The sequence below is a fragment of the Poecilia mexicana genome, unplaced genomic scaffold (assembly GCF_051168715.1).
Source record: "Poecilia mexicana isolate PSO_F unplaced genomic scaffold, ASM5116871v1 scaffold_2, whole genome shotgun sequence".
Classification (NCBI taxonomy): domain Eukaryota; kingdom Metazoa; phylum Chordata; class Actinopteri; order Cyprinodontiformes; family Poeciliidae; genus Poecilia; species Poecilia mexicana.
This window is the reverse complement of record NW_028263371.1, coordinates 6,763,165-6,776,718: the sequence shown is the minus strand read 5'-3', so window position 1 is coordinate 6,776,718 and position 13,554 is coordinate 6,763,165. Positions and strand designations below refer to the sequence as shown.

The 13,554-nt window shown below is 38.3% G+C and overlaps 1 protein-coding gene across 1 annotated transcript in view; it reads right to left on the bottom strand.

Moving 5' to 3' along the window:
• The window catches only part of LOC106907229 (zeta-sarcoglycan-like), a 206,551-nt gene that overhangs the window by 94,057 nt on the left and 98,940 nt on the right, over positions 1–13,554 (bottom strand). The window contains exon 3 of the mRNA XM_088009819.1: positions 13,303–13,404. Within this exon, the coding sequence (XP_087865945.1) occupies positions 13,303–13,404 (102 nt within the window). The remainder of the gene's footprint in view (positions 1–13,302; positions 13,405–13,554) is intronic.

Below are 13,554 nucleotides of genomic sequence, written 5' to 3'. Positions count from 1 at the left end.
AAAGTTAATGTTTAGGAATGTTTTCTCTCTCTTACCGTTCCACTCTCTGTGCACGACGTCAATATGAAATTGAGTTTTCATCGAGCTTTGTCCGATACTGATTTTTTTTATTTTTTATTATTGTATTGACTGTGGCTATGGGGACATTTCCACAAACGTTTTATTGTTGTACTTTCCTAACTTATGAAGATCAACACACATCTGTCTTACCCAGATACAATGTTGTTCTGTCATACCCACTGTGAAGCATGGATAAGAGATTGCTGATTAAAAGCTCCTCGCCTACCTGGCTGACCAGAAAAAAAGTAGTAATTTAAAGGAGTTGTGGTGTTTTTGGAAAATAACAATTCTTTCTTAAAGATAAAGGCAGTCAAGGTAAAAACCTAATTCTCAGCTTTCACACATTTGCAGGTTTCACTAATGTCTCCCATTTCTTCTTCTTAATTAGCTGAACTGCGTTGTATGTTGTGTTTTTGTTCCAATAGATGGTTATTTTTCTAGAAAGTGGTGATCATCAGACACACAACATATGTTATGTGTTTCTATCTTCACAGGGACTTTGCATCTATTTCCGTTTATTTTTCATTAAGTTCTACAGCTTAACCTAAACTCAACTCATATGTTAGTCCTAAGCCCAAAAACAGCACTTCTTCTTCTTATGGGGGCGGGGTCCTTATACTGCATCAAAAACAAGACCACAAGACCACACACACACACACGCACACGCACACACACACACACACACACGAGTAGTTTTCCTAGAGAATATTCCCAGACCGATCAAAGATGTCAAATTTTTTGGCCTGTCAGACTTTGAGAACTTGATTTATGTGAGGGCTTCAACTTCTTGAATTCTGATGTTCAAGGTAACCAAACAGTCTCAAATTCTTTTCCCACCCCTTATTAAGAACTTTTTTAGCTCATTTTGAGGAACATTTTGAGAAGTAGAGGCTTGCTCATCAATTTTATGATGCATGGATATTGACAGAAATAAAAGCGGTAGAAATTTTTGTAAGTCAAGCAATTTCTGTTATACATAAACTGTTTTGGTGCCTTATTTTGTGAATTTGAAAAATAAGAGTTTTGCATATTTTAGAAGACGTCTCCTGCAAAACAATAACAAAAGTAGGTTTGAGTCTGAATACCGGAATCAGAACGAAGCTCAAATTAAGGCCACAAGCAAAAACTATTTTGTCCAACATTTCCCAGGCATGCTGTCCAACCCCTATTCATCTTGTTGACGTCTGCTGTGGGGAAATTATCAGTTTCATTATAAAAAGCAACAATGAAGACGCCACATCATTCCAGCTGAGCCAGCATTTTCGTTAAGTTGTTCTCACCATTTGCACATAAACTCGCACACATAATGCACCCATTGGAGCTGTGAAATATGTAATTAAGCTTGATCCACATTGTCCCAATGATCTGCACATTGGTAATTAAGTCTAATCTGTGCGTGTGTGTGTGGGTGTGTGCATCTCGTTGGTGTAAGCATGTATCCCCCCGGAGTTCACGAGGATGTGGATGTGTGAGGGGTTTCTTAATGTCATAAGGCCGGAGCAGTATAATGCCACTCTCCTGCCCAGTTAATTAATTCAAATGTCCACCTTTAATTAATTTCACAGGCTGGATTGTGACGTTTCCCGGGTAACAACCTGTGAGTGGTAAAATACCAGAACAGGTGTAATGTGTACTTTAAAAATGAGTGAACAACGGCCGTCGAGTGATTTGTTAAATCTATAAAATGTGTTCAAGTTGCTGCCAAACTGTTTCTCAGCTTGTTGGTGTGTCTTAAAGAGCGTCGCTTGCATATTAACATGAAGAAATTTAGTGCCTTTTGTGGTTCTGTCGCATTTATTAAGTACATATTTCATGAATGTTACATTTGAGACGTGCGTGTAGAGCAGTTGTCTAATGATGAGAAGGTTGTCGGTCCGATTCCAGCTTCATCCTGTTGCATGTCGATGTTCTCCTGGGCAAAGCACTTAACCCGAAGTCCAAGATGTGATGCTAGTGTAGCGTTACATGAGTTCAGTCCATTTACAATTTGGTGGATATGAACAGCGCATCTGGAAAGTATTCACAGCACTTCACTTTTTTTTTTTTTCACAATTTATGTTACCGTTTTATGTTTAAGGCCTAAAGTCATTGGATTAAAGTCATTGGATAAATGACTAATACAGTTAAAGTCATTAATCGTATTAAATTAATGACTTTTTCTCATAATTCTACACAGAATTAGGCTATTATGACAATGTGGGAACATTTTCTAAGTGTTTATCAAATTTATTAAAAATAGAAAAACCAAGAAATCACTTGTGAATACTTGCGTAAATTTGATTTTTTTTAAAAAAGTTTTTATATATATATATATATAAAAAAAAAATTGTAATAAACTATAAGTAGGATTTAAAATGTAGCGTCACTAGCATAGAGTAAATTACTCCTCCCAGCACATACTTGGATCCTTATACTTAAACACACGTTTGACCATTTTGGGCTGAGCCTTTAGTGCTTTGAATTCAGTCCATGACTTCCCCCAAGTGGTCGAGGAATTGTTAGCTAAAATAATCCAAAAGTAGAACAGACTGCCATTGGAGCCACTTAAAACATTCAGCATTCAGAAGTGATTTCACCAGTTCACATAATTGGTCACTGAGTTGACATATTAATGCTTACGAACATAAAAAAATTTTGAAGATGAAAAAAAAAGCACAATATAAAACAACTACTAATTTTACTTTTAAAAACCAGATGAAGTCTTAAATTATTTGCTGCATATCTTGTCCTAGTAGATGCATAGTCGAGCGTGGATAAGTAAACCACCTCCAGCCGACAGTACCTATTTATAGAAACGGTCTGCGTAGACACTGCTGCCAGTTTTCATCAGGCCATATTAACTTGTCTCTACTCTCCTGTCAAAATGCTGTGACTCATGCTATGTGTGGTTAACATGTCTTATTCTCATGCTAAATTAAACTTTGCCTGACAAGGTGATTACACCGAGCAAACGCAAGAAAAGCTTTCAGAAAATACAGAAATCCGACTGCAATGTGAAACATCACTGTCCTGATTGTCCATTTACGTAATATTTGCCCTCATTTCTCCGCTGATGGTATCGGCGATTTTTTTTTGCTGTAGGCTAGAAAACAAATTTGTCTGTACAAAACTATCAGCTCATCTGTCCAGTACGCCAATTACCACGCACAATCCATGACTGCAGGGGTAATGAGCTTCAAATATAGACGTCCTTATAAGCGCTTGTTTTGCGTGGGCTTCAGGGGACAGATTATGCATAAGGGTTTTAAAGTTTCTCAGAGGGATGAGACAATTACAGTGCAATAGGGAGCTAACTTTTTAAGTCTAAGAACTCAGTTTTGTACCAAAAACCCCTCCTGTAAAGTAGTTTATAATAAGTCTGCCAGCTATGGATGACTCTCTGCGTGTGTCCACTAAATCAGAAGTTAAATAGAGTGCTGGCAGACAGCTGATGGCCTTGCACTCAATGGTTACAACTATCTTTATGCCAGCAGTGCAGCATTTATGGATGTGGAGGAGCAGCCTGGAGCCAGAAGTAGTTATGGCGAAGGAAGAGAGCATGTGTTCCTCTTCAAAAATTAGTTTATTAAAGTCAGCATATATTCCTGGATGTCCCCGTGGGCAGATGTAGGCTGGTGTGGAGGAGAAAAGTCTTTAAAAATCCTAATAAATTTCATAAGTTCTAGGGCAACTGAGGCCCAGAAGGTAGCGTGGTCGTCTTCCAACTGGAAGTTTGTGAGTTTGACTCCAGCCAGGTGGCGATGTGCTCCTGTCTACTGTAAAGTCACTAAAATAGAGAAAAGTAATCAAGACTTTAAGTAGGGGTGGATATTTATACACTTTATTAATGAGGGACAAGAAAAAGATTGTTCAATCCTGAAATGGATTTTTAGTGCAGATGTTTCGCTTCATATTTTTGTAGAGCATTATTACTCTGATTACTTACTACTAATAGTTTGTCCCCTCTCTTGGTTAATGCTGACCTTTTTACTATTATCCACATTAAATTGTAATTGCTTTACAACTAAACTGTGAATTAATGGAGGGGGTCATTTCCTTACTCCATTATTTACGAGCCTGGAGAATTGCAGTATTGTCCTGTTGAATCAAAGATACTTGTACGTCTCCTGATCATAAGATTTTTATCGTAAGTGTAAAAAAGCATGGTTACAAAGCAAGTTATGTTGCGGTATTTATGTAGTTGTCTCATTTTTTACATTTTTTGTCTCTTTCAAAGTGCCAAAGTATCCGTATTTAATAACACATCCGTTTTCATACAATGGAGGCTAACAAAGAGCAGTTCTAGCTGAAGCTGTGCTTCCCCCAGTTTATCTGACGACTGAAACTCTCAGGAAGTAGAGGCACAGCCTGGTCTAATTCAGAGGCAGCAAGAGCATTGTGTTGGAGTTTGGGTCAAGCGATATCCCTTGTAATGACAGTCTTATGAAAAAATCTTGGACTTGACACGATGTGGCATTAGGTGGCCTTTTCCCCCAGTCAAGCTTTGTGATGAGCGGATTTGTTGTGGCTTTTACATGATGTGACCTACGAGACAGCAGCTGGACAGAGGGATGGCATAATCTTTGAGAACAAGGTATTAATATTCCTATTCGTTTCCTCTGTTCCCGTGTCTCTTTTGAAGGGCCAAAGTGACTTTGAGTCTCCTGACATTCTAACAAATGCTGTTAAATGTTAATGGAGACTATTTTTATGTGGGTCGTGGCCCCATCTGGAGCATGTGTAGAAACCAGACAAGAATTTAGAAATATGGTGGTAAATATGGAAATAAGCAAAAAATAATGCAAATATTTTAACATGTTATTGCAATAGATTGGATGGCAAAAGAACAGAATAAAAACCCAAGTATAAATACTTAAAGTATATTTTTTCTTTAAAAAAATTAAGTCAAAAATATTTATTTTAGCCAAGAAACAATGTTAACTTCAGTTGTTATAAAAATACCATAAAAGGAATTTGACTTAGAAATTTAACACATTGAAATTGGGCCTATGTCTTTAAAAACTTTCTGAAACTCTGCCTTTAGGAAGTTATTACAATGTCGCTCCTTTATGAACTCTAACAACGTTTTCACCAGTGTTTCCCTGAGAAGAAGCTCATATGATGAGCTCAGCAGATGTGCAGTTCCTCCAAGTGTTAGCTAATTACTGCTGGCTAGTCTGAAGGAGCTGAGAAAGAGAGTTGCAGGATCCCGAGGAGGAGCTGAGTCTCGAAGGCGGGGCTAGGTCCACTCGGGCGTTTTTCCACAGCTGAAAGGTTGCCACGGGAGATTAAAGGATTTCTCAAACATGCATCCGAGAATCAAGGCAACACTCCAGGAATGTATTTGATGAAGGAATGACATCATAACATGATGTAAACCTGTAAAGGTCAATTTTACATAATACTGCCCCGTTTAAGTCTGTTAGGCTGCTGAAAGTTAAACTTTCTATTCCTCTGTTTTTATTTAATGTCACTTTACTTCATTTCCAGTGGCTGCTTTGACTTTTCATTTCATCTGACATGCTCTCTGCAAGCATCTGCACAGAGTATTTTTATTTTTTTAATCATCTATCCATTTCCACAGCCTGATGGTTGGGAGATTTCCATGCCCAGCGCATCACCTGCTAAAGGCAGCCTGCTGTCATAATCAAATATGCCGTGCATTTGTTGAACTTCTTTAAGGTAGACTGGGTCATTATACTGAACGAACAGTAGGAGACGGATATGATGAAAGGTAACAACAGACAGAGGCAGAAAAGTTTCTACTGAAACAGTTGAAGCTTGTGAATTTACACAGCAGAGTGGATGAGAATATAACACCACCAATGATTTTTTACCCCCCCATCCCCACATAAACAGAAAATAAAGTCTCAGTTTAAGCTAATTCATTGCAGCAATGTGGGAAATCTTATTGTTGCTGAACAAATGTTGAGGTAAACAACCCAACAACATCCAATGAACACTGGGTTCATGGGTCACACATTGCTGTCAAGTGATTTTGCACCACAGTGATAAACTGAGGGGCTCAAATGAGAGTAAATTTGCAAATGAATCATTCTCAATCAAAATTTACTTCAATTGTATTTCCGCCCCACAACAGTTGGCATTTCATTCACATTAAATGTTTGTCTTTTGATGTCTAATTCACATTATTGCTGGATTTTATTTTACGTCTTGTTTCTGAAAGCCGTCACCTTGACAGGACAGCTTTACACCCACACAATGAGTGCGCCGAGCATAAATAAAACACGCTGCTCTCTTTACTTGATGCAATAACAAATAAAAGAAGCTGGCATAAATAAAGAGGCTCTTGTTTGACAGGAAAGCAGACAGCATTAGCTTTGTGACATGCAATTAAATTAGGTTTACCTGACAGTTTGACTTGAAAACAGTTTTTTCACCCATAGAGGAAAAAGAAATAGTACGTCAACGAAACCTGGTCTTCATTCGTTTTCCAGAGCTGGAAATGGAAATAATCTGAAATAATATACTAATGTGGTCAATAAAAAACACTTGAAATACTACTCGTAGGTTTACAGACCTTTGAAGCAGTCAAAGTTATGATGCTAAATGGGAAATCGGCAGACTTGGGGTCTCTAGTGCAAAAGCAAAGACTCCAGGCTTGATTTAGACTTTTCATCTAAAAACTCAAGATCTGGGATTAAAATATCTTAAACTATCTCATATAATCCAAGTTGAAAATAACCCCCTCAGTGCATCTCATTTGAGTAAATAATGAATGTTGTCTTCTTTAAGTATTGTTCATGGAAATGACTGTTGGTCATGTGATGCAGAATAAGTACTGGGTTCTTTGTCATGCTTCTCAACACGGAGTCTCGCTCTGCATTCGATCATTTATCACGTTTTAGAGCAAGTGCACTGATTGGTTTTTAAGAGAAGATTGATTAACATTGAACGTTGCAAATCCTACAACTTAAAAACAAAAAAAAAAAACTTCTAAAATAAAAGCCCTATATTTCAGACTTTCAACATTAACTGATATTTACTTGATTCTAAAAAAATGTTTTACGGGATAAACAGACCTTACTACTTTCTGAAATAACACCCAAAATGTAATAACTGCTTTTTATGTACTAAATTTAACAAATGAACACAAATTAGGCTTAAGAATAAAAATCTAAACTCATACGCTACAGATGTTCTGTGATACAAGCAGAGGAGATGCTGTTTATTTGTTGTGTGAATGTTAATTTCATCGCAGGCGTCAAACTCGACTTTGACTTTGAAAAATGACTCGTCATCTTTAATTGAACTGCTTTTACCCAGAGGTAAATATTGACTGGTTCTGCAGGTTGTTTTGAAGTCACTTTACGTCTTTATCTCTGTGTTGAAGATTGCAAACTGAAGTCAGGAAAGGAAAGGAGGTTGATCCGGGTTTCAGGATTAAACAGTCACTCATTTCAACAAAAAGTTGTGTTTGAGGCTCATTGGTGTTGTTTTGCGTACTGCTGTTTGGCGTTTATCCGGCTGCAAGCTTGTGCCTAATCAATAGCCAACATGAGACGGACCTTTAGCTGCTATGTTGACCGACTTCTGCTCGAAACATAACATTGTTCGTTTCAAAGTCTCGGAAAGCTTCAAGTCGCTTTATACAAACGTGGTGGATACTGTAACTTATGCTACGACTGAACATTTACAAGGACGTTCTTGAGCAGCAGCAGTGGAATGATAACCTGTAAAAAAAAAAAAAAAGAAAGAAAGTGTGCATCTGTTCCATCTAGATTGTTTACACTCCTGCAAAGTCAAAATCAATACGGTTTGCCAAGGCGGCGACGGCCTAATGTTCCGTTAGAGCTGTCTGCTATTCAATTACAGCAACAGAGTCGGAGAAGTTTCAGCTAGCTCAGATCCCCAGAGGAGACGCGATGAGAACGAATGAGGGAGAGTGAGGGGCCTATCAATCTGAAACTGACAAACGGCACAGATAATGTTCATGCAGCTCTCTTCTTCATCCAGCCTCATAACGAGAAAACTCTTTGGCAGAGTAGAGAAAAAAATAAAAGAAATTCTCTTATTTTGTCATCAGGCACCAAAACATCCTTGTAAATTCTCCATATCTTGTGTCTATGCATATGGTGTTCTTTACTAGAGTCGTGTGCAGCACAAAGTCGGCCCGACTTCAGGGAACCGGCATCGCCACCAGACACAGAAGTAGAGAAATACAGGGGATGGAGGTAAAAAAGGTCTAATGACAGAGGAAAAAAAAGGGACATTAAAAAAAAAAGTCAAATCAAAAAGACAGAGAGACAGCAAGAGACCAGAATAATTGAAGTTGTCTTTGTGCCTCCTGTGGTGGCAACAGGTTGTCACAGGGTCCCTGTGGGGACAATTATGAGGCTCAGTGGCAAGAGCCAGTGTTTGCGTGTGTATGTGTGCAATTATGCGTATCACTGAAGAAAGACCTTGGTGGGCGTGAAACCAGAGGATAAGATAGAGAGGAGCCAAGAAAAAAGTAAAATAAAATAAAATGAAATGGTCTGACTTGCATCTCAGCCAACCTTCAAACACTATTCCACACAGATCTTAGCATGTGCTTTCAAAAGGAAGAAGGCAGAATGATAAAAATGCTGAATGAAACACTTATTTTAGATCTAAATAAATGCCCACTGGGGGGGGTGTGTGTGTGGGGGGATTATCCTCCTCCTAAAATTACCCACCATGATTAGGAACCATCTGTCTGGACTGTTATCTTGCTCATTTGAAGTTGGCGTTTTCCTGATGGTTGCTTTTGAGATAATTTTCTTTCTTCAAAGTAAAACACGATAATGTGACTATGATAAATATTCTCAAAAAGACTTCTTTCCTTTTCATAAATATTTGTGGATAATATATTTTGTCGTCATAGACTTCTCTTAAATGGCATTATTCATTTGTTGGATCTTATTTCTGCTTTGTGCAAATGTTATCTGTTTTACCTCCGTTCAGTTTTGTGTGTTCAAATTTGATGACTGTACAAGGTTTTGTACCACAGCTATCAATACATTTCTAAGAAAAAAAAAAAAAGAGAAAGAATCAATAAAAAAAATATTTGAAAACAAAACATCATCTGATCATGTCAAAGTGAAGCTATTTTTTCTATGACATCAAATGACAGAAATCAGGCTGATGCGTCCTTCACTCCACAGTTATCCTCTCCACGTTCTGTGAAAAGTTTAGGTTGACATATTCTTTTTTTTTAAGCTGGATTTCTAAACACTAAGTTGCGATATTCCCGATACGCTTCACACGTAAGCAGGTAGATTATATAAGCTTTCTTCAAACAATAAAAAAAAAAAATCTCTGAGGGTTCTGCCTCAGGTTCTCGTTGTCCTTCTCTGACAGAGAATCTACCGAGATGATAAAAACAAAACGGCACCTTCACTCAAATCCAGGATAATAATTATCTGGTGTGTGGTTTTCTTTTTATGTTCTACAATTTATTAAATTTCCCTGCAAGGGTTTTAAAGCAGCAATATAATCCACCACCAAACATGCATAAATGAAAAAACTATTATGAATCATTGCAAACATAATTTCTAAGTGTTTTTTTTTTTATGTTTAGTCTTTTTCACATTTTTAAGAGCCTTTTCTTCAGCCTAGATTTTCCTACACCGATGATTCCTTGCATTACATAGTTACAGTCAAGTTCAACCTGTTAGAAAGATGGTTCCACCTTTTGCCATTAAGTCAAATTACATGGTTGAGACTAGGGTTTACACACATGGCCACGTATGTTGGTAAAAATAAAACTTCATGCATTTTGGTCTATCAACATTAAAACTCTAATATAACTAAAAAAATATTATTGATGAAAAAGATAAAAAAAAACAACAACAACTCTGTACCAGTATTGCAGTCTGCGACACAATTTGTCCCAATATAGCCACATTTTAACCTTCACACAGGAAGTTATGGCTGTTTTTGAATGAATCTGATTGGCTGACAGATTTTACCTCACACTGCCCCCTATGGGTAGGGCATGTTTAAAACAAATGCTCAGAAGTGGACTTGTGTGAATTCATTTGGATGAAAACTTCACACATGTACGATTTGTTTTCTTTTCTTAACGTGACAGAGATATCGAAGGCCAGAGGCTCTAAATGAGGTGTGTGTGGTAACGTACTGCGTTTGGTTTTCACCAAATAGAAAAATGCATTACGGTCAAACATCTTACCTTTGACCCCATCACTCCAAATGACTTTGTTCTAGAATTTTGTGGTGCATGTAGGTAACATCCGGTAAGATACAACACAGTGTGAAATAAACAACTTTTCAGAGCTGAAGGAAATTTTGGACTCATTACCCTCCTTTTAAAAAGTATTCTGAAACAGAAAACCCTTTTTTTCCCTCCTTTCACTTTCATGTTTTCCTAACACTTTTACTTTCTTTTGACCCCCTTTCCTCTACTATTTTACCCACTCCTCTCTTCCTCACAATTATCTCTCTCTTCCTTACACCTCATCTCTTTCAACCCACCTAGCCAATCTAATTTCGCACTGTGTCGCTGTTGTTGTTAGTGCGTGTGTGTGTGTGTGTGTGTGTTTCTTTTACTCAGTGTTCTGAATTCATCTCTCCCTGGGAGTCACAATGTTCCATTTCCTTCCACATCGCTTTCCTTCAGGATGGCCTCGATTACATAAAATCTACATCTGCATCTAATATGTGTGAGTGAGACATACCTAAGATGTCTCATTGCATTTTCACCCACTCTTCTAGAACTTATTTTCTCAAAAATTAGAAACCTTTTCATTTTGGTGAGTGCTGCTGCTGTTTTAGCAGCACTCGCATACTAAAAACCTTTTTCACAAAAAGTGGTTCCTATTGTTTTCTTTCGAATAATAAATCAAGCTAACGTTGGCTTACGCTTCATCATCTTAATATAAATGTCCCACTAGGTACTAAGGGTCACGTTTGAATTCTGTGAGATGTCTAAAGTTTCCGTGAGGCTGGTGGGATTTGGAAGAATTGGTTTAAAAAGTCTTAGAAATCTTTACAAAAATCTAGCAATTACTGTTAGAGCTGAAAGAGTTCAGTGGGCACATCCACAAGTAAATTGCTTTTTTTGTTGTTGCCTCGTAAGGCAATAAAGATCAGATTTATGCTATGCTTTATAAGCAGAATGCCACGGTTTTAAATCCTTAATCTTGGTTAGAATCACAGGATCCAGAACAAAAAAAAAAAGAAGAGGAAAAGCAACATGGGGTAAACCTTAGACTGGTCACCAGTCTCTGCTTTTATAACATTTCTCGTTTGTTCACGAGTTTGATAGTTTTTTTTTAAGCTCTCCGTGTAATTTACTCGCAAGAGTAAGACTGTGAATCCAGTTGCAAATCATTTTAACATGTCTCCAGGGTGTGTTCTTTTCAGATAACTAAAGACTCTTCAGTTGTTCATTGCTACTTTACTCACAACTGTTTTGCCAAAACACAGACTGATATATAGTGTTTTAACAAGATGTCTTTCTCTGAAACAGCCACAGACTTGAGGCGTTTCCTGCCTACTTCTGCCTCTTTACTCTTCATTTCATCCTCATCTGAAAACTCCACTAAGACCCATTCGGTTTGAAGCACATTTCTCTCTACAGCCTCTCTCTCAGATTATTTTTCATCAACTGTGTGCAAGTTATTCTCAAATCTTTAAATGGCAGACCAGGAAGCTGTAGTTTGTGGCACTTTTCCACAGAGAGATGATCTTTTCTGCGAGACATCTCTAAAGTGTGTTACAGTATTATGTTTAAATCAAAACAGAGCAGGAGGGCTGGGTTGTAAATTGGTCTATCAGCTACTGTCTGCTGACAGACGGAGCAGATGAAACCAGAAAATATTTACTGTAAATTGGGAAACGCAGAAAAATGCAGGCACACAATTATGACTGGTAAAATGAATAACACAGATTACCTCTTTGTCATGGCACCTGTTAGAAAGTGAGCAGAGTTGAGCTGAAAGTGAACGTTTTCTCTTCAATGTTGACGTGTTAGGAGCAGATAAAGAGTCCAACCAGGAAGAGACTGGGTCTGCTGCACAACTGGGTCAGAACATCTCCGTAACTGAAGTTCTTGTGGGATGTTTGAGCCTTTGGCGGTCAGTATCCATAACAAATGGGCTAAGGAAAGACGCACGGCTGGTGAAGGCTCATTGATGCATGTGAGGAGCAAAGGCTGACCCATTTGGTCTGATTCAACAGAGAAGCTGCTTTAACTCAAACTGATTATTGCTGTTCCTGATGTAACGGGTATCAGATTACTTGGGGCATGGCAGCCTGTTGCATAATTGCAGACCAGACATCAACAACAGAGCCAGTAATGAGGACGTGACCAATTGAACCAGAGCACTGAGCAATGGAAGAAGGTGCCATGTAAGAAAACAGCAAGACATCAGAGGCGGTGTGATGTTTTAGCTAATCGTCAGCTGGACAATGATTGGCCAATGATTGGTGCACGTTACTTTGACCTAATCATTGTTGCAACCCTTGTACACCTTTCGTGGCTTTGGCCTGTTTCAGCAGGAGAAATGCACCACCAAGCAAAAATGGTTCAAAAGTGGTTTAAGAAGCATAACACATTCAAGATGTTGATTTTCCCTCCAGGTTCTCAATCCAGTCCTACATCTGTAGTATGAGCCTGATCGATGAAGGTCCCATCTCCCAACTTACAGGACTTCAAAGATTTTCTGCTACTCGCTGCTACAGCACACATTTACAGGTGTGGTGGAGTCTCATCTTTGGGTGGGTTAAGGCTGCTTTGACAACAAGGGAGGGGGGCAGACACACCGTTAAGAGTCAACAAAAGTGATTCATTCAAAACTAATATTTGGCAAACATAGTGAATGATCGGATGGATTAATTGGACCAGTGAAGTTATTGCCTAGCTCAAAAACATGGCATAAAAACACAGACAATACAAACATACAGCAAACGACTTGTGAACATGAACACACTGTTGCAGAAGTCATCTGAAATAAAGAGTCGTTTGCTGTGGATGTCGTCTTTTCTTCCTAGACCAACGACAATTCTCATTGTGTGTTATAACAATGCATAGTAATGAAAAGTATTGTGACAAACATCAGCTTTATGCCTTTTGAAGCAGCTTTAACAAAAGAGTATGAACATGAGAACACACTCCTTCAGTGATCAGACCAAGGACACATTCAGACAACAACTGATGCGTCTGACTGGGAAACATGCCGCTGCATTCACACCGAGAAACTCATTAGACAGGCAGCGATTCAGACTGCAGAGCAGAGGCACACCGACATGCACTCTCACCCTTCGAGACTGGATCTCTTTGACGTATAAGGGCAACAAAAATTCGGACACCCCCTCCAGTCGGATCCCTTCTTTGGTAACTCGCAGGTTCCCCATGCCATCCTGAAAAACACAGAGAGAGATTGGCGAGGTTAAGATAAAAACAATTGTTACATATGTACACTTTTTGCATTTCTACATGGTAATAATAATTTTAAAAAAATCTTGGTTTTCTTTACCAGTCTATGTTTAGGCTTCGAAGTTACGTGCAGA